Source organism: Vulpes lagopus, chromosome 10 (genome assembly GCF_018345385.1).
Source record: "Vulpes lagopus strain Blue_001 chromosome 10, ASM1834538v1, whole genome shotgun sequence".
Taxonomy (NCBI): Eukaryota; Metazoa; Chordata; class Mammalia; order Carnivora; family Canidae; genus Vulpes; species Vulpes lagopus.
In genome coordinates this window covers 32,050,091-32,071,320 of record NC_054833.1, presented here as the reverse complement: position 1 = coordinate 32,071,320, position 21,230 = coordinate 32,050,091, and the positions used below count along the sequence as shown (strand labels likewise).

At 53.1% G+C, this 21,230-nt stretch overlaps 1 protein-coding gene across 3 annotated transcripts in view; it reads left to right on the top strand.

The window, feature by feature from the left end:
* The window catches only part of FLI1 (Fli-1 proto-oncogene, ETS transcription factor), a 121,777-nt gene that overhangs the window by 65,680 nt on the left and 34,867 nt on the right, over positions 1 to 21,230 (top strand). For all 3 annotated transcript variants that reach the window (XM_041772922.1, XM_041772924.1, XM_041772923.1), the window contains exons 2-4: positions 3,943 to 4,154; positions 13,836 to 13,990; positions 17,964 to 18,167. In XM_041772922.1, the coding sequence (XP_041628856.1) occupies positions 4,024 to 4,154; positions 13,836 to 13,990; positions 17,964 to 18,167 (490 nt within the window). In that variant the 5' untranslated portion in view covers positions 3,943 to 4,023. The remainder of the gene's footprint in view (positions 1 to 3,942; positions 4,155 to 13,835; positions 13,991 to 17,963; positions 18,168 to 21,230) is intronic.

The following is a 21,230-nucleotide window of genomic DNA, read 5'->3' as shown; positions in this document are numbered from 1 at the left end:
CTGAATAGCTTCTCACATGATAAAAGCAGTAGCTTGGTGCCTACACCCACACCTGTTACCCCCCGGTGGCCCCCATGAGTCCCCAGCAGTGACATGATGCTCTCACACAAGTCTGCTGGCCACAGACACCCAGGGCCATGTTCTGTGCCCACCCCTCCCTCTTGGCCTGTCCTCCTTCACTGCACCCACTGCTACCAAAGCAGTTCGGAGAAGGCTCCCCATCTTAAAGACAGAAGCATACTTGCCAGGGGTGTGGTCTTGGGATGCTCCCATAGCTCCCAGTCTCCAATGACTAATGGAGTGCTGTTTCCTTTCAGAGATTGTGAAAATGTTCTCATCCCCAATTTAATTGTCCACCAGGATCTTAAATCAGCCTGTTTGGGGTCCAGTCTGCCCAAATCTATTATTCCCACTAAGTGGCCTTCATCTCCGGCCTCCTGGCCTTAGGAGCTGTTCTCCTTCATCTCTCTCTTTCCAGCCTCCCCCAACCACAAATTCTTTTCTCCATACTGTTATGGGGCAAGGGTGGGGGGAGCCCATTGCTTAGCAATTGCTTAGCAATGACTGGAAGTAGGAGAGAGAGTGAGAGTAAGAGAGAGAGAGAGAGAGAGAGAGAGGGCTTGTGCCTACCCAAGCAGTAGTCTTACTGGGCTGCTAAAAGCTCAAATGAGTTAGAGGGAATTATCAGGGAAGGTTTCATGGGGTGAGGAAGATCTCATTTACCTTAGAAAATAGGGAGCATCAGATGCGTGTGCAGGTGGAAAGGACAAAGAAAGGGTGCCCACAGCCCAAGGCCAGACAAAGTGATGCAAGCCCAAACAGACGGAGACAGTGGGAACAGGGGGCGTTGGGCAGGAGGTGCAGGAGGGGGAAGTCGTGAAACGTGAGGGTGGGTAAGGCTGAGTTGTGGGAAAGCAAGCGGCTGGCAGGAGATCTGCTGCGGTCCACATGGAGCGAGTTCTTAGAGGTTTGAGGCTGCGCCGTGGCAGGATGTATTTCCAACTTCCAAGGGAGCTGCAGCTGACCGGGGAATGTGCGAGGCGGGCTGAGTGAGAGCAGAGCGGGCCAGCATGTAGTCGAGGGGGAAAGAGCCTGAAAAAGAAAGGCAATGGGACGCACACGTGCCTGGCCTGCTGGACGAAGACCGGTCAGGCAGGAGGGGCCAGACAGGTTCTGGAGGAAGCCAGGGTTCTCTGCTCCTGTGATGTTACCACTTGGCTAGAGTCTCTTTTGATTGTGAACTATATTCCAAAATGAGTTCAAACAAGTTTTGCGCCCTTTACCACACGGCCACTTTGTCCCATCAGCTATTCGTTCTCATTTCCCCCAGAAGTCTCTCTATGGTCTGCCATCCAAGCCCCCAAATTTACCTTATCTGTTTCTGTTGCCATCTTTGACTTGAACCTTGGTTTTGCCACCTGCTTGGCGCCCTTGGACTTGGAACCCTGCCTTCTCTTGCTTCCTGGCCCGCTCTCTTTGGGGATAGTGATGGGAGGGATCTTTCCTATTTCCTTAGGGCATCGCTATCCCCAGTCCCACCTCTTTTCCTTCAAATATTCCATCATTGCTTCCCCTGACCTCGAGGAAGGGAGATAAGATGTTCTTTAATTGGAAACTCCGAGATTTGTGCAGGATTGGCCAAGTATAAAGCCACTCTCCGCAGTAGAAGACGATACCCGATTCCTTACATGGTCTCTCTTTGCAGCAGGGTTGGTGAGCGTTCACCTTTATCATCAGAAGCACACTGATGGGTCCTAGGTGGGAATGTGTCTCTGCTCCTCATGTAGGACCCCCCTGGAATTTCAGGGACTCAGGCTCGACTCTGGAAGATTACAACGTCATGCTTTTCAACCTGGAACCATAACACCGAAGGCCTGGATGGCAACTCAAAACTGGTTTGGGACCTGGAGCCAGGTCTGCTCCCTAACAGGATGCGGAGGATGGGTCCAATAATGGAAAGACAGGGGTTCTAGGAAGCCCAGCTTTTATCTGAGCATGACTCAAGGGCACTTAAGTGAAACATGAAGAAGGATCCCAGCATCTCTTAGGTCTGAGTCAAGGGACACCTCTGTGGTTGGGGGGCGTGAGCCTTTCGATATTGTTCAGGCAGCTCAGCTTTGAAACTGCCATCTCTGGCCGTATCTACACCATCCAAAGCCTTCTGGTGCAGGAGCAGACTTCCTGGAGCAGGTTCCAGTAATTCTTCCCCGATCCCAGCCGGAAACAGGCGCAGAAGAGCCTTTTTCTTTGAAATCTGGCTGTCCTCCTGCTGGGGTGGAGAACGACCCTGGGAGAAACAGCGACAGTCGGCTGGTAGAGCGGACTGTCATTTTACAAGGTATAAGGAGGGCTTAAGCAAAGGGGCTGTGTTACGGCTGCCATCACAAAATTCCACGGACTGGGTGGCTTTAGCAACAGATTATTCTCTCACAGTTCTGGAGGCTGGAAGTGCAAGATAGGTTGCTGGCGGGCTCTGAGGGCGCTTCTCCTTGGCTTGCAGATGGCTTGCTGCCTCTCCTCATGGCGGGCTCTGGGTGTCCAGATATCCTCTTCCTATAAGGACACCAGTCAGATTGGATCAGGGCCCACTCGAAGAGCCTCATTTCAACGGAATCACCTCCTTAAAGCCCCTTTCTCCAAATACAGCCAGATTCCGAGGTATTGGAGTTACGGCTCTAACATGTGAATTTAAGGGAAAAGTAGCAAGTAGCCTAAGAAAACCTTCACTGGAACGCTAGGAATCGTCATAGCTGACATCTGTCGGGTGGCAGTGGGTGCCAGAGACTGTTCTAAGCATTTTCTGTATGTCATTCCATCTCATTTTCACAACTGCAGATTGTATAATTACCGATTATATAGATTATAAATTAATTCTGGGTTAGATATCGTTCCCTTCTTTTCTGAAAGGCGGACAACTTACTTTGGTGTAATTATGCGATCTAGTGAACATCACACCCCAGTCTGTGGCCCGGGGCCTCTGTGATCTTATGTGAGCTGGAATAGTGGGAGCATCTTCTCGTGGTGCTTTGGCGGGTAGGAGGTCTCTGCAAAGTGCCAGGCTCCCTTGCGCAGTGCGGATCTCCGCAAGCCAGCCTTACACCAGGTGATGGGACAGGAGGCGTGGGCAGATTGAGAGTCTCTGCTGGATTCCCCCATCCACAGAGCTGGGCTTCTGCCCTCGTTCCTGGGCAAGCTGAATCATCAGAATTAAGACAGGAAGCTCTCATCTCCAGGAGCCAGGCAAGAAAGCATGACCGAGCACTGTCCCCAGGAGGCAGGCAGCCTCCCAACTGAGTCACGGATGTGTAAGATGCACCGCACATCCTGGAGAACCCCCCTGCACAGTGCGGGGCAGTTTTTCAAGCTAGACACCTGTACCAAGCCTTTTCTCATTTAACCCACCTATCAGCTCTGAAAAAGCTATTCTTATTCCTGTTTACAGATAAGGAAACTGAAATTAGAAGCAGCCACAGCCCTGGGCCCCACCCTTCCCTAGAGTGACCTTGAGCTGGATGCTTAACCTTTCTGGGTGGGTCTCGCCGGCCTCACCTATAAAATCAAGGCTCACTTTCATATCCCCCTCCAGCCCGACTGCTCCGGCAAGCACCACCAGATCCCCGCACACACGCACACCTTGGACCCACTCCTCCTGGCCCCCTGCTCCCCGCCCTCCTTCCTACAGACCCAACAGTGAACACACGCCAACGGCTCCCCCAGCCCCACTCCGCTGCCCCAAACCCCTCCTCACCCAGGGTAACCTGCTGAGAACCCAGTGAGTTTGCATACTGGTAAACTTGCCCCAGGAGTGTGAGTCAATCAGCAAGCCGGACTGGCCGCCTGGGGTAGCCCTGGGCCACCCTGCCAGCTCAGAAGGAGACTAGGTGAAGAGTGACATGAGGTGAACTGACACTGGGCTTTCCATCTCCCTCTCTGACCCTCCAGGAGGCTCTGTCGGTGGTGAGCGACGACCAGTCCCTCTTCGACTCTGCCTACGGAGCGGCGGCCCATCTCCCCAAGGCTGACATGACCGCCTCAGGGAGCCCTGACTATGGCCAGCCCCACAAAATCAACCCCCTCCCACCGCAGCAGGAGTGGATTAATCAGCCGGTGAGGGTCAATGTCAAGCGGGAGTATGACCACATGAATGGATCCAGGTAAGCCCGCCAGGCCTGCGCTGCTCCTAGGGGTGGGCACGGCTGGCTGCCAGGTGCGGGGCTGCGGAGGCTCGAGGCACGCTTGCTCCCCAGGTATCTGAGTCAAGCAGATCTGACCTAAGTGGCCTCTGGCCCTCAGGGTGTCTACAGCAGGTGGGGGCTCTGGTGCTGGGCTGGGGAGGCTGAATCAGTCCCTAGAGAGTTGAGACGAAAGGCTGGGGGTTGAGCAGGGCCAGGAAAGCCCATCTGGCTCTCTGCGCCTTGGTACAGCCCTCAAAGGCCAGGTCAGAGTCAGGCTCGTGGCCCAATGCAGACACTCTGGAACACCTATTTTGTGTCAGGCCTGGGTGGAGTCCCTCTTGGGGGTAACTTAGTGACAACATACCTTACCTGTCCTGTTGAAGATACTTGACCTCTCTGGGTCAGTCTCAAAGATGACCAAACCATCCGTGCAGTAAAAGTTGAGAAGTGAGAACAAAGACGATCACGTCTACAGGCTTCCTGTGCCAGGGAGGACGCATCACACTTGGGAGGTGTATTAGAAATTGGTGGTGCCCAGGGCAGTAGGACTTTCCTCATGGAAACAGGGAGGAGGGTTGTATCACAGGAGCAAGGAAGGGCACACCTGGAGGGTGGGTAGCCCATGTTTCACTCCCGGCTGTGCCCTCGGACGAGCTATTTAGCTGTCTGAGCTCCAGCTTCCTCCTTTCTGAACCGGGGGCTGGAGGATTTGCTCCTTCACGGGCCTGTTTGGTTGACTCTGATGCGGTGGAGGGAGGACCCAGGGCAGTACCTAGGACGCAGAAAGTGCTCGATAGCGATCGCGATCGTCCTGAGCCAAGGCTTAAAAGAGAGAAAACATGAGTCTCATTCGTGGACTATCAGGCCAGCCAATGGGCCTACAGCACAAGGAGATAAAAATGGAAATTAAAAGAGGGCTCTGGGGGATCCCTGAGTGGCTCAGCGGTTGAGCGCTTGCCTTTGGCCCAGGGTATGATCGGGGAGACCCGGGATCGAGTCCCGCATTGGGCTTCATGCATGAGCCTGCTTCTCCCTCTGCCTGTGTCTCTGCCTCTCTCTCTCTCTCTCTGTGTGTGTGTGTCTCTCATGAATAAATAAAAGTTTTAAAAATTTTTAAAAGAAAAAAAAAAGAGAGAGGGCTCTGAATGGCATGCTTAGAAAATACAGGATTTATTACACACGCAGATACCGACCTGAAGCATAAACTTGACGCGTAACATCTTCAGAGGTTGGTTTACAGAGTTGTGTACAGAGGGTGGGTGAGGAAGGAAGTGTCAGAAAGAGAAGACATTAGTGAAATATCCCACTAAGAAATTATCAAGTTCTGATTCAAGTGATGGTAATGATCAGGGACATCAAAAGGAATAGATACAAGAAGGACACAGCAAAGGGATAATGAGCGGGCCTCAGGTGGACAAATATTGAAGTCTATGGGGCAGCGGGGACAGAGGGTATATGAGAGGAGAGAGTACAAAAAAATGGCTTGAGCTTGCATGTTTTTGGGAAGGATGGTGCGGTTAGCCACGGGAGGTAGGAAAGGAAATGCTTTGAGAAGAGATGTCAATGTTCCCTCTGAGATCCCAGTGAGCAATCAGCAGGACATCCAGATAAAAATGTCTACTGGGCCTTGGAAACTGAAGCAGAGATAATATTTGGGGGCTGGAACCTAGGTTTGGGCATCATCTCTAAAGAGCTGTCTGTCACTAAGGGTGGGTGAGGTCACCGAGGAACCGAGTCTAGAGGAGCCAACAGAAGGGGGTGAGCGTGCAGCTGGGAAGGAGACCTCCCCCAGACAACTCTTGGTCCCAGACCTGCCTGTGGGAACACCCAGCCCTACCACATCTCAGCCCCACTAACCAGAACCAGCCACTGGGATCACAGCCACCGTCCCAGAGTCTAGCAGTTGACGAAGCCCCGGAGGTTCTAAGCCAGGAGCCTCTCACATGAGCGTCTCTCCACAAAGATAATAAAGATAATGAGGTCCTCACCGTGTAGGGAGGGTATCGCTTGCTAAATGTTTTTCTCCATATTATCTTATCATTTGCTCCCCACCATGATCCTAGGAGACAAATGTTGCAATTACATTTTGACGTTTAAAGGCAGAGGGGGTTTGGGGGCAGGGGGTTGGCAGACGCCTCGCGTAAGGATTTAGAGGAGGCACAGCTGGCACCGCCTCTCGGGCCCCTCCCTCCCCACCTGTACATCGTGCTTTGGGGCTCATGGTCCAGTTTCTGCCCCCACCCAACCTGGCAGTGCCTCCCAAACTGGCCCGACCCCAGGACGGACCTTTCTGATGCCTATCGAAAATCCAGATTCACGCTTGGAGTCGGTTTGGTCTGTCGGAGCCTGAATCCCCTGCAGGCGCACCCCAAGCCAGACCAGCAGCTCCTGCCCTTCTAGGGCCACCTCAGTAGCACCCTGTTCTCCCCACTTCTGTTTGCCTTCCTGAAGTTTGTTCTTCAGACAGTGGCTAAAACCAACCCTTTTATTTTATTTTTTTAATAAAGTCTTCTTTTTTCTTTTTTTTTGTAAGATTATTTATTTATGAGAGAGAGAGAGAGAGAGAGAGAGAGAGAGAGAGAGCATGCACAGAGGGAGAGGGAGAAGCAGACTCCTCACTAAGCAGGGAGCCCGATGCGGGACTCGATCCCGGGACTCCGGGATGGTGACCTTAGCCGAAGGCAGATGCTCAACCAACTGAGCCACCCAGGTGCCCCCAGAGTCAGCCTTTCAGAATATTTAACTCTTGCTCCAAATCCTTTAATAGCTTGTGACAAAATCTAAAGTCCTCCCCATGCCCGCCCCCCATCCCTATGAAACCCTTTTTATCCTTCCTGTCTCACTCCTTCCTTCTGCATCAGCCACATAAGACTCTGGACCCCAAGCACACTCCTGCCTCAGAGTCTCCTGCCTGCAGTCCTCCTTTCTGGAACATTCCTACCCTGTCTAGGCATGTGACTCTCTCTCCTGCTTGTTCCAGGTCTCTGCCTGAATGTCACCCTCCCAGAGGCCTTCACTGACCGCAGCACCCATCACTCTGGACCTTGCTTAGATTTTTCTTAGTCCTTCCTGGTCAATCACATCCCTCTCTACCATGCAGGCAAGGCCCTGTTTTGTTTACCGAGCAGTGCCCGGCACATGGTAGGTGCTCAATAAATAGTCATGAAATGAATAAGCAGATGGAGGCACGGCTACCCAGCCTCAAAGGTGAAGATGCCTGTTCAAAGCCACATAGGTCATGGGTGTATATAGTCCACCAAGGTGTGTGGACATCGCCTCGACAAGAGCCTGGGTTTGCGCTCCGGGGAGGCTGCACTTAGGAGCTGACCGCTGTCTCCCCAGGAGGGCACTCCCTGCGTACGAATCCTGGGCAAAGAGGGCCCCCCAAGGAAAGCAGCTTTCAGAACCCGCTTGCCAGCCGTCCCTGGCTGCAGTCAGAGCAGCAGGCAGCTGGAGGAGAGCTGTGTGAACGCCCCCAGGGAGCAGATGTGGCAGTTACGTGGCTCTGGTTGCACAGAGCAGCCTCTGCTTTTGATTTGCCTGTCCTGACCCAGAGCCTCTGCAGGTGACGCGGCAGGTTCAGAAAGACCGGCGCGTTCTCACCCACCTGGGGAAACAAAGAAGACCCAGGGGGCTCTCAGAAATATTCTCCAAGAGCTCACACGTAGGCCACAGGCCTGGTGGGCAGCAGGGAGCAAGAAGAAAAATGGCTTTGCTGAGGATGAGTCTATCATTTGGCCATGCAAAAAAAAAAAAAAGACACTATGAGGAAGATGCCAGGCAATTCAAATCTCTCATCGTGGACACTGTGCATCCCCTAACCCCCTGAGTATTATTGAAATGGCCCCTTGAGTAGAAAGAATTCCTAACTTCAGATGGGAAAACCAAAGCAGAGAATCTCTCTCATTTGGGGTCTCCTGGCTCATGGACTAGATTTGTGGCATCCAGGGCAGCACACGTTGCTTCTGAGCACTTGAAATGTGGCTAATCCAAAACCGACACGTGCTCGAAATGTAGGATGCACAACAAAGTAAAATAGCTCATTGGTTATTTTCATATTGATGATGTTGAAACGATCGTTTCTTTTCGCTGCGTGATCACTTCTTTTGGATAATTTTCTTTGGGCTGTAGTGAGTTAACATACTAATATATTCTAATATATTTTAAAATTCATTTCACCTGGGTTGTTTGAAAAATGTGGCTGCTAGAAAACTGAAAATTACGTAGGTGGGCTCACATTGTGCTTCAAACTGGACGCCACCGGGCCGGGACGCTTTGGACCATCCCACGCTTCGCGGTGCAGGTGCATCTCTCCATGTCCTCTGATAGCTTGGGTTTCTGAGTTGGTTCATGCTTATTAGAGACCCTGTAGATATATGTGTCTCTGGAGGAGGTATTCTCTGTGTCTAAAAGCTACAATGCCCATCTCGCTTTTTAACCCCACTATTAAGTCACTTGGACCAGGGGTGCGGGGTCACGTGGGGAGACTGAAGTCTGGCGAGCTCAGAGAAAGCCCCGCTTGCCCATGTTGTGGGAGGTTTGCTGCCTTTCTCCAGCTCTTCGTGTCGTGGTTGAATGTGTTAGGTGAGTTGTTCTTGGAACAGCGTGGCCCAAAGGCTCTGTGATGTATGGAGACTTCAGTGACTTGACCCCAGGCTGTGGTCTGCAAATAACTCAGCTGTATCCCGCCTCGCCCTCAGGGATTGGGGAAAACATCTCGTGAAAGAAAGAGTATTATTTTGTGGGGGGGAAATGCAAGGACCAGCTCGCCTTGTGTGCCTGGCATGCAGGACCTGAGTCAGCATGGCTCTACCCCAGACCCCCTAGCACTGGGCAGCGGGCTCTGGATGTTCCTAGGGGACGTGTAGGGACTTCACAGGGCCATCAGCCCCACACACCCTGGAACTTCTGCCTCTGTGATTGCAAAGCAGGTCCCCAGGTGCGCCCTTCGGTTCTGACCTTGCAGTAAAGAGCATGTCTGGAACCACCTGGGGGGAAGCCACCCTTGGGGTTCTGGAGAAGCTGTGAGTACCTAGTATGGAAGGAGATGAAAAATACCTATGGGATTAGGGCAAATGGCTATAATATGGGTGATTTTCTTTCCTTTCCTTGGTATTTGCTTTAATTTCTTGCATATTTCTCTTTTTTAAAGATTTTTTTTATTTCAGAAAGAGAGAGAAAGAGTGTGTGGGGGGCATGAGTAAGGGGAGGGGCAGAGGGAGAGGGAGAAGGAGGCTCCCCACTGAGCAGGGAACCCCACCCACAGGGCTTGATCCCAGGACCCTGGGATCATGACGTGAGCCAGAGGCCGACGCTTAACCAACTGAGCCACCCGGCCACCCCGCATATTCCTTTTTAAAAACAACAAGTCATAGGCACACGTCTAGTCACAGATCCTATAGAAATCTTAAAGACAACACAGATTTGCTCAGCTGATAAGTGTGTACATTGCACGGAAGACACGCATGACAGGTCCTACTGCAGCCGCGTGTCCTGGGTGGCCCTTGCACGTTCACGTGAGCCGCATGATTACAGGGAATCCACTGGACGCCAGCGCGGGCTGCACGCGTGTGGATCTGGGTGGTGCGTCCTGATCCCTGGGGGCTGAGTGAGGTGGTGGGGGAGACGCCTGTTAGAGGCTAACGTATCGGGGTCACCCTTGGGAGTGGTCTTTGTAATCTTCGCTCACCCAAATACCCACGATTTCTCACCTTGTTTTAAACTGCTGAACACTTTGCAAGGCACTCTTGGAAACCGCTGGCGGTATTTTTAAAGCAGTGCTCCCCGAACGTCCAAAAATAGAACCAGAGGAATAAAGAGCTTCCGTCGCCCCACGGTGAGAATAGAGGAAAGTGGTGCCAGGACCACGTGCCCTTGCTGTGGCCTCTCCTGCCGTGGCTTCCTGCGCCCGGACGGGGAGATGCCCTGAGCTACACTCTTGGAACCGGCACCTCCTCCAGCACCCTGCGGCCGCCGCGCCCAAGCCCTTGTCACCTGTCCCGGGGCTCTCAGCTGCCCGCGGGCCAGCCCCACGCTCCAAGTGCCCGTCTCAAGACAAACCAGCAGCCGCGCAGGCAAAGCTGAATGGCGAGGCCTCTTCCCCTCCATCCGCGCTCCCCCCTCCTTGTCACTGGGCCTCTCCACGGCGCAGCCGCCTCATTAAAGCGCAGCCCTGGGGCTGGCCTTCACCTGTGCCCGCCGGAGCGGTGCTGTCAGGCCCGACGGCCGCACGCCAGGCGTCTTCTGTGCCCAGGAGGCTCGGGCCGGGAACTTGCGGACCGAGGGCAGCGTGGCCGGCCTGCGGGAAGGTACGGCTTGGCCTCCTTTTCTCCCTTGCGTCGGAGGAGGGCCGGCCCGGGCCAGCATGGCAGTGCCAGGCTTCCCCGAGGGCCCCGCTGGCGGAGGGGCCTGGGACCCCGCACTGGGCCTTATTCCAGAGGGGGGCCACCCGAGAGCAGGCAGCCGGACTCATGCCCTTGGCGGCGGGGGGCCCGGGCGCCTGCACAGGTGCTGGAGGAGGCAGAGACAGGGAACCTCCGTGGGACAGCACACGCGGGGGTGCCAGCTACCCTACGGCCCCCTGCGAGCCCTGGGCCCGACCGTGGTCCCCGTGTCCCCCTCCGGGAGCTGGCAGATCCTGTGACCTGGGTGTCCCCCTTCCTGGCAGGTGCCTATCTCACCTTGGTGCTCGTGGCTCCTCTTTCCACCGGGTCACCCACCAGGTGGCTTTTCCCTAACGTTTCCTCTTTTAAACCCGACCCCACTGCAGGTGCCTATGGGACAGAGACTTGCTCCTCTCTGGACGCTCCCGAGGCTCTGACCTTTCACTTCTGCATGGCGAGGGGTCAGCTTTCAGCTTAGAACCTGCCAGAGGCCCAGAGGACAGGGGAAAGCATTTTCCCAATCCCGTCTCCCTGATGCTCCCAATGGGGAGCACCCCCTTTTCCGAAATCACGCCCACCTCCAAGTGGATGCGGCTCGGGTCCCTGGAAGTCTCCTCGCCCCTGCCCCAAGGCCCTTGCACTCCCGGCCTCCTCCGCCAGAGGAAGTGTATGCTCCGGCCACCCCACCCTCTGCCGCATGGGGTTCCCGGCCAATGAAAACGCTGCTCCCTTGGTTGAAGGCCAACTTAATCCTCCAAACTCCTGCTGCACTTGGGTTGTTTCACAATGGACAAGTATGTTGGGAAGGGCTGCCAGGCTGGGGCGGCGTGTGTGCGCGTGTGCATGTGCATGTACGTGTGCATGCATGCATGTCTGTGTGGACGTGTACACACGTGTGTGCTCATGCGTGCTCCTGCGGTTAGCAGCGAGGCGGCCGGGGGCGGGGGGCCGGGCCCAGACCCTGCAGCGGGGCTCGCCGGGCAGCCTCATGGCAGGCCAGGGCCCCCAACAGCAGAAGCCAGAGGGCCCAACTGGTGAAAAGCCCTGATGTGCTACTGCCGCCCCTCAGACTGCCATGGGGACATTAAACCTTCAACAATCTGGGGCTCTGACGGCTGGTTCTTGGTTCTCTGCCTGGAAAAACAGTAGGCGAATAGTAAAACCTTAAATTCTAACATGTGTAAGTTATACATCTTATTTTCATTTTCAGCCCATGTTCCCCTCTGTAAGACATCAGGAAAAAATTACCGTCTGACTTCTAATATCTCAGTGGACCATTTATCTCCCGGCTATGATAAGTGATCTTCAATATTTTTTTCCTTTCAGATTAAGAAACAAATTCATTTAATTGTCTTTATTGGATGGGCTCTGGCCCCCCTGCCCGGCCTGGGCCCCCGCCGCCCCCTCCACCCCCGGGGCTGCTCCTCCCTGCCTCTGGAGGTGCTGCCACCAGCCGCGGGATGGGCGAGGCCCTATCTGGCTCGCCCTGGCTCCTTAAGTCCTCATGATGGTTGGTCCCTGCCCAGAGCAGAGCCGGGAGGGCAGCGGCCAGGACTTTGGGAAGCCTGCAGTCTTTCTGTGGCCCAAGGTTGGGCCGCTGTAATCTGAACCTTATCTGAACTCCTTGGTCTGAAGGCCTGGTTTGGAGCTCTTGAGAGAACTGGCTGTCTCCCAGGTCTGATGCTTCCTGCACTATGCAACCACGGCTGCAACCTCTCCGGGGCCTTGCAGTCGTCCCCTTTGGTCCTGCTGCTGCTGCCACCGCTGCAGTGGCTGACCAGGAGCTGGGGCAGGGAGCGATGGCACTTCTCCTGGGCCCCTGGGAGGGCCCATGACGCTGGGCTGGGTGGATGGGGAGCGTCTTCCCAGCCTGCTCTTGTGAACCTGGTGGCCGCAAGTGGGGTGTCAGCTTAGATCCCCAGATAGCTGCTCGTGGCTGGCCCACTGCCGGGGAGCGGCCTCTGTGAACCCGGGCTGCACAGTGCCAGGTGCCAACTGGGCTACGTACATCAAGACAGGGTTGGATGATTTGTCCCTTCTGCACTTCCTTATGGTTCTTCTGTGAGCGTGGTGGTCAGGGCTGCAGCGTGCCACAAGAGCCACAACCGTGCTGGCAGCCTGAAGGTCTTGAATTCTATTCCTTCTTCATGCAGCAGCCAGCTCGTTTGCATGCATGTATGTGTGTGCGTGTGTGTGTGTTTAAAGTAGACTCTCTGCCCAGAGTGGGGCTTGAACTCAAGACTCCGAGATCAAGAGTCACATGCTCTACCAACTGAGCCAGCTGGGCGTGCCTGCATGTGTGTGTGTGTGTGTGTGTGTGTGTGTGTGTGTGTGTTCTTTTTTTAAAGATTTTATTTATTTATTTATTTATGAGAGACACACACAGAAAGAGAGAGGCAGAGACACAGGCAGAGGGAGAAGCAGGCTTCATGCAGGGAGCCTGACTTGGGACTCAAACGTGGGTCTCCAGGATCACGCCCCGGGCCAAAGGCAGGCGCTAAACCACTGAGCCACCCAGGGATCCCCACTGCGTGTGCGTGTTTTGATTAGGAAAGCTTAACACCAAAGGCCCTAGTCCTGCTTCCACTTTCGCGAGCTGTGTGACCCTGGGCCAGTCATTCTCCTCCCCGTTTCCTTAAGCAGAAAGAGGAAATAGGAACCCTTGCCACGGTTACCTTGGAGGGGGTGCTGGGCAGCTCAGATAGAATGGTGTCCGAGACGTGCGTTAAAAGCCTATCCATGCAACAGACACAGTTCACTCGGCGGACCCTGATCAGTCACCTCCTTGTCGGGCACCACATAGCGCATGGAGGTTTGAAGGAGAAAGGAAACCCCCACCCAGCCAGGGGAAGAGCCCCCGCCGCCCCAACAGTCCCCCCATGCGACCCGTGCTGGAACCGAGGCAGACACAGAGCGCCGAGGGGGTGCAAGACCTACCTGGGGGCCCAGGGCCCCTGCGGCCCGAGTGCTTGTTGCCTGGCGACCAGGCTAAAAATGTCAGCCGCAGTCAGATTGGGAGGGCTGCAACACCATCCTGGGAAGTCCAGACTGTAGTCTGAGGCCACTGAGGAACTGCCAGAAGTTTCTGAGTGCCGTAATTATAGGATTGGGCTGGGATTTGAAGAAGACTCTGGTGGCGGCATGGAGGAGAGAAATAAGGCAGCGGCGGCGTTACCCCAAGTGGGGCTGGGAGCCGGCGCCTCCGTCGTCTGCCCACGCTGGGCTGATGGCAGCTGCAGTGATGACTTCCTCTGGGCTTTGTGTCCTCTCGCTCCAGGGAGTCTCCGGTGGACTGCAGCGTTAGCAAATGCAGCAAGCTAGTTGGCGGAAGTGAGTCCAACGCCATGAACTACAACAGCTACATGGACGAGAAGAACGGCCCCCCTCCTCCCAACATGACCACCAACGAGAGGAGGGTCATCGTCCCTGCAGGTACTTGGGGATCCAGGCTGCCGCCTGGCACCCGTGTCCTCACTTTTCCGGGCTAGGAGTCAGAGGGCAGGCTTGTCCCAGGGGGCGTCTAGACCTTTACCTGGTACCCCCTTCCCTAGGGGAGTGCTTACTTAGGAAAGCCACGTCCCCCACCTTCCTTCCAACCGTCCTGCTAGGTAGCGTCCCCAGTGTCACCAGAACCCTAACGTGCAGGTACCAGAAGTCCAACCTCTAACAGGTCACGACACAGACTCTACCCCGGGGGCCTGGGACCACAGGATGAGGCCTGCAAAGAGGGCAGAGGCAAGGCCCTCTGAATCCAAAATGAGTCCCAGGAACTCCTGACGGGCCCACCCTCGCCTTTAAGGAGAAGAGTGGCTACCGAGGTCTGACATGTCCATCAGGCATGCACTTCCTGGCATCTGCAGGGTCCCACCTTTCCAAAATTACAGCCAGCTCTTTCAGTTTCAAAATAGAAAGAACTATATTTAACAAATGGAGCGCCTTAACGTGTGCAGCAAGTTATGTCATTATGTAAAAATAGCCTATTTTTCCTAGGTATTGGTGCTGTTGGTTACAGAAAATAAAATCATTGTGTTCGAGCCTTCAGTCCACTGGCTGGATGCTCCGCCTCGGCTCAGCAGGCTCAGCAGCCTGGTCAGAAAGGGGGCTTGAAAACTGCAACATGTGGAGTTGGTGGAAGGAGCGAGAACGTCCAAATCTGAAAGTGAATTACAGGGCAGGGCTCAAAACTAATCTTACCAAAATACCATGACCAAAAAGGCAAAACCCCTTCCCCTTGGAAAAGTGTAAATGCCGTTGTGTCCGAGGGCAAAGCATTAGACAAGGCAAAGGAATTTATTTGTTGGTCTAGAAGGCATGGTTTTGCAATGAGGCTCTCCTTCCGACGCCCTTGTGTATTTATGTTCCACGGGAGGCTGGGTCTCGCCATCTCCGAGGGCTGCAGCCGCGTCCCTGCGTTCTAGGCCAAATTCAAGTTGGCGGTGGGGGTGCCAGGTGTGGAGCCAGTGAGGAGGGGAAGCTGGGCTCCTGGGAACTTCTCCGTGCCCTGTAGGACTTGAAAAGAATGTTGAGTTTCCTTCTTCCAGGAGCGCATGACTTCACAGAAGAAAAGGGAGAATAGCTCCCAACCCCTGAGCTCACCCTCTGGATGTCAGGCGCCACGTGCCCTCTTTACGTTACATTACTTATGTCATTTAGCGTTTGATCTCCTCCCTCCCTCAGGACAGCAGGGAGCTTTAGCTCAGGTGCATTGTTAGGGTCCAAGAAAACCAGAAAACCGTGTTTCTTCCTTCTTGTCAGAGAAGCAGACGATGAAACAGTAGTAAAGCTGACACAGTGGGAACCTCCTTGTTCTCCCCTGAGCAAAGCCAAGGCTCACCAGGCCTTCACCCATCTGGACCCAGATGGCCCTGCTTGGCCGAACAGTGGCCAGCTTGGGAGGCAGTCATGAGCACTCAAGATTTAAGGGATCAGAGATTCTCTCTGAACCAGATGTCGATAACCATCTAATTTCCGTAGTCACTCTGGGGAGGTGAGAGGGGGCAGACATGGCCAGACTGCTCGGTTGACCCTTCAACCCTGAATCGGTGTTGAAATACTTTCAAAAGGAATATCAAAATGTCAGTCCTCAGTGGACCAAGGTAACCATGGCAGTAATCCCGATAATAGCGTAGATTCATATCAAAGGGTTTTTAAAGCATTTCTTATAAGGAGTTCACTAGCTATGGGTTTACTTCATTCTCCTACCTGTGGTGAGATCTTTAAACATTATCCTCGGACATTTTGGCTTCCTCCAGGCCAGCCTCCTTGGACGTGAGGGGAAGTCTCATTTGGGCGAGTCCGCAAATCAAGGCAGTAAAACATTTGTCGAACAACTGATTGAATTTATGGTGGGATTTTAAGACAAGTATAAACGAGGGCCCTGGTTAATCACCAGTTTCAGGTTCAGATGGGAAGAAACGAGGACTAAATCATCCAGGAAATACATTTGGAAGAGTTTAGCAGGATCCAGAGTGGAAGATTTACAATTCATTGTGCTGTAAAGGAAGAGAAAGAATATTGTGATAGAGCCCAAAGCAAGAGAGGAAATAATAAAACAAATTAAATATATGGTGTAAAATTGAATTTGAGGCCTCACATACTAAAAGTGAAGAATTAGGAAAAGCAAAGGAGATCAGATGACATAAAACACTCTGTAACCCAGGCCCCACCTGTGCCATTTTTCTTTAGAATTCCAAAATGGTGCAAACTATTTCCATTTACCAATGGTCCGTGCCTCATTGTTTCTGGAAGAATAAAAGAAAAAAAAAAAAAACTAACCAAGAAATTTATCTGAGAGAGAGAGAGAGAGAGTTGCATATAGACGTTAGGAGGAGCTCTGCTGTTGGGCTTAATAGCAGAGCAAGTCACAGGTGAGTTAAGGCAGGATCCTGAAAAGGTGAGAGGAGGGGCTTCAGGTCAGGGGGACCCACCCCCTCAACTAAGTGAAGTCCTAGGAAGACTTAAGTTTGAGCTAGGGACTTAACCTTTCAGAACTCCGTTTTCTGTCATGAAGGGAAGGTGAAAGCCATTTCGCTGGGTTTTCTAGCTACATGAAAAATGGGACGCGTAGCTGGCACACAGTAGGCACCCCAGATCTGGACCATTAGGAGTGACCGGGTACCGGTTGTTGGCCTGACCTTCGGCAGCAGTTACCTCTTAGAAGGCGAGGGCGAGGAGGCTGAGAAGCAGCACAGATATTCCTACCAAGGAAACATGCTAATAAAGCAGGCCCAGTAGAAGCCGGGGGTTGACAGACAACGACGTACAATGTCAAGTCTCCTCCCCTCTCCCGGGAAGCCTCCCAGGACTCTCCAAGTTCACACTATTTCCCTCCGCCCGTGATTCCTTCAGCTACCACCACAAAATCTGTTGCTTAATCCTGTGGTTTCCCACCTACATGTTTCACACATGTAGATCTTTCATGTGGCCAAGGGCCATAGTTTTCTTGTAGGGTGGCCATATCTAAGGTGTTCGTTGGATTTGCTAATAATTGGTTGCCAAGGAGAGAGATGGCTTCCAGCCTGTGATACGTGATGAGATACAAGTGCTCTACCTGCTGTGGAATTTGCTGGAACTCATCACCAGCACTCAGAGTATTACACACACACCCTCTCCCCCCCACAACCCCCTCCCCGGCTGAAAAGTTGCTGTGAGGGTCCGGGCTGGCGATGTCCTCAATCATTCCATTATTTATGTTCACTCAAAGGCCTGAAAGGTTTTCTCCCTTCAATAGTTTTTTTTTTCTTTTTCATCTTTGGGGACTTAAATATCATAAAAATGTTTTGGGGATGACCTGGTAGAAATTTCAGAGCAGCTGTCTCCACAAGGAGAAAACCCAGGTTGGATTTATGTCCGAGGCTAACACCACTGGGTTTTCCAACTGTACAGACGGAAGAGCGTGCACATGTGTCGTCTCGTGTCGCCATCCCAGAGAGCCCCATTCCTCCGTGAAATCCTTCATGTTAAAAAAAAAAGAAAGAAAGAAAAGAAATCCTTCATGTTCCGAAGATACAGATGGTTTCCCTTTCCAGAGACTTTGGTCCCCGGGCCCGTGGCACTGTGTATACTTTCATTTTGATGCCACCCTTTCTCAGGCAAAGGTTTTAATTGCCCTGCAAAAACTTTAAAGGGAACATCCTGTCAGGATGCCTAGGGAGACATCTAAGAGCCTCCCCAGAGCGCTAAGTGGTTTCGGCAGGGCCAGATGTGGAGGAGCCAGATGGGAGCTCTAGGAGGACCATCTGGGAGGGAACCCACTTTCCCACCGGGGGACAGAGGGAGGGAGGGAGCCAGAGAGGGGTGCGGGGCAGGAGGAGGGGTGGGGACAGAGAGGGTCTCCCGGCCCTCCTGAAGGGGGGGGGCCTCCCCAGCCAGCCGAGCCCAGGCTAACAGGTCCTCTCCTCTGCAGACCCCACGCTGTGGACTCAGGAGCACGTGCGGCAGTGGCTGGAGTGGGCCATCAAGGAGTACGGCCTGATGGAGATCGACACGTCCTTTTTCCAAAACATGGATGGCAAAGAACTGTGCAAAATGAACAAGGAGGACTTCCTCCGAGCCACCTCCCTCTACAACACCGAAGTGCTGCTGTCACATCTCAGTTATCTCAGGGAAAGTAAGTGTCCTGTCTGGGTCTGGGCCAGGGCACCCCACTGCCCCCCCCACTACCCCACCCCCTGGGAGTGGGCGAAGACTCTACGAAGCCACCCCAAATGAAGACTGATTTCCCAAGGAGGCAATCCAGGAAGAGGAACCTGGTTCTCCCCACCCCCCCACCCTCTGACCCTATCCCCTACCCCACCCCACCTCCACCCCCTGCGGTCAGATTGGCTGGGTAGATGCTGCAAGAGCCCCACGTCAGGGCCTGTGAGGTTGCCAAAGTCACCTTGGCTCCAACAGACCCCGAAAGGGGGCTGACCCAGTCCCGTAGTGTCAAAGGAAGCACTGTGAGCAAGGAGCGGTGACCCAGTGGGGTCTGCCAGAAAGTAGTCACACTGTTTCCATGAGAACCCCTTTCCAGAAAGTGCCTTGCCCTGTAATTATAAATAGTTGGATACCCTGGCCGGTATTCTCCTGTGCAATGATTTCAGGCTCCTCCAGTAAACTCTAGATCCATGGATTTAGGACATAAGGTTGTGAAAATTGACACATTCACTTCCTCTTATCCTTGGGGTCACTCTGGCACACCCGAACCCCACCTTTGCCGGCTGCCAGCCGCACACCCTTGCGAGCCAAACACGGAGAGCAGCAGATGCTCCAGGTGTGCGAGGGCGTCTTGGGCTCTGTCTTCTGGCACAACGACGAGGAACAGAGCTTTGGGAAGGGAGATTTTATGAGCCAACGTATGTGTATCCGACATGAGAGTGCTCGGGCCGCAAGCTCCCGTCGATTTCATATGAATTTCATTTGATACTAAACATACGCGGAGATAGGAACAGAATGTGTTCAGGCATGCAAGAAGCTCAGCCCTGACGCTTCAGCAGAAATCCAGGCCCAGTGGTCCTGCGGGGACCCCAAGTATTGAAGGATTTGTCCGTGGCCAGAAAAGATGGTACTGTGATCAGGGAGTCGAAGCAACAGGGAAGCAGATGTGGGCTCTTCCTACAAGGGAGTTTTCTGCAGTCAGCCCTGAGCTGGGGGAGACCAGCAACCCCGACCTGCGGAGTGTCTGCTGTCCGTAGTCGAGGCTGCCTGGTGGCCTGGCGTCTTGCAGGAGTTAGGCTTTGGAATGAAGGAGCTTGATGATTTTTTAAAAATATTTTATTTATTCATTCATGAGAGACACACAGAGAGAGGCAGAGACACAGACAGAGGGAGAAGCAGGCTCCCTGCAGGGAGCCCGATGTGGGACTCGATCCCAGGACTCCAGGATCATGCCCTGAGCCAAAAGCAGACGCTCAACCGCTGAGTCACCCGGGCATCCCAGCTTGATGATTTTAAAGCCCCTTCCAAGTTGAGGTCTTTGGACGCTACCTATGGGCTTCTTTTCCTGGTGTCCCGGGCTCTGGGTTGGTGAGTTCTTCATTTGCTCCCCATCGCCCAGTGGGTCTTCAAACTCACCCTCTGTGTAACCTTCCGTCTCCTTCTATAACAGTGCACGACCTGGGAGCAACACTCACTGGCTGTAACATTTAAAAATTTTCAAAATGCCTTTTGGAAGTTTCCACTGGTGCCTCCGGGCTCTCTGGTCATCTCTCCGAGGCGTCTGGTAACCAGCAAGAGTGTGGATGATGCAGTATATGTTAACACCAGAGCAGTTACCTCATGTCTGAGTCTTGCTGCAACATGAGGTCAGCCCAAGAAACAACAAGTTCAGAAAAGGGGGTGATTCTCTACCTGATTTTTTCTGAGCTCCGGAGAATTAACATTTTCTAATGATCTGTAGTTCTCAGCATTTAACGGTTTATGGATTTTTTTTTTTTTTTTTAAGTTTCTTTGCACAGAGTCCTCCAGCGATGCTTGCCAGGCAGGGCAGGGGGTGGGAGTGAGAAGCAGAGACCGGCCTAGCAGGAATGCCAGTGGAGCCTACCTTTCTGCTCCTTCAGGCATCATATGGTGGAGGTCCAGAAGTCATTGGCACCTTTACTTCCTTTGTGGGGGAAGAGGGGCACAGCAGTAGCATGGACAGCGTGTCCGAACTCTTTAAGGGACCAATAATTGGGATTCCATGGCAGATACCTTTGTTGGGGAAATGGTCAAGCACATTCTGACTTGATGTTGGGGGGGTGGGGAGTGGCCCATTCATGCTATGTGCTATGTGACTCCCCAGGCCTGCTTTCTGGCAGGTCCATAAACAACCCAGGTCCCACTAGGATTTCCTGCCATAAAAGAACCCAAGCCACAGACCCTGAAGCAAGACTATCTGTCACCTGCCCCAAAGGCCTAGTCATTTGACAAGGTGGGTCCTGGTAACCACGACAGACGAGCACAGATAACCAAGGAGCAAAGGACTGAGCAGGTCATGAGGCAGCGGAGGCCAGAGTGTTGGTATTTTGGGAGTACAGGTAGCAGGGCAAGAAAAAGTGTGCATGACTCCCTTCTTTCTTTCCTTTTTTTAAAAAGAGTTTATTTATTCATTCATGAAAGACACAGAGAGAGAGAGAGAGAGGCAGAGACCCAGGCAGACGGAGAAGTCAGCTCTCACAGGGAGCCCAATGCAAGACTTGATCCCAGGACCCTGGGATCACACCCTGGGCCCAAGGAAGGCGCTAAACCGCTGAGCCGTCCAGGGATCCCTCCCTTCTTTCTTTTAAAGGATATTTGTAGATATCAAGGAAGATGCCCCCCAGGGCAATAAGAATATGAAGTTTCCAGAAAGGAGCTTCATAATAGAGCAAATTTCCAGAGTGGAAAGGAGATGGAACAAATTGCATATTTGTTAGGATGTCGAGTGAAACAGCTAAATATAAAGCACTGGGTGCATTGATATAAAAACCATGCTTACCTGCAGAAGCAAAAATTAAAATACTATACAAAGGTTCAAAAAAACTGGCCCCAACATAGTATTGTAATCGTCTAAGGGCCTTTTGAGGAATCTAGACTTAAAATGATCCACTTTCATGGGAAAAAAAAAAATTGGTTCATGCTTCTTTTCAACTGGTGTCTAGCTTCAGACGGTGGCCTCTGGGACCCTATGTGTTGGGTGGCGGTTGGTCGGCTGAGACCCCTGCCCAGGGGT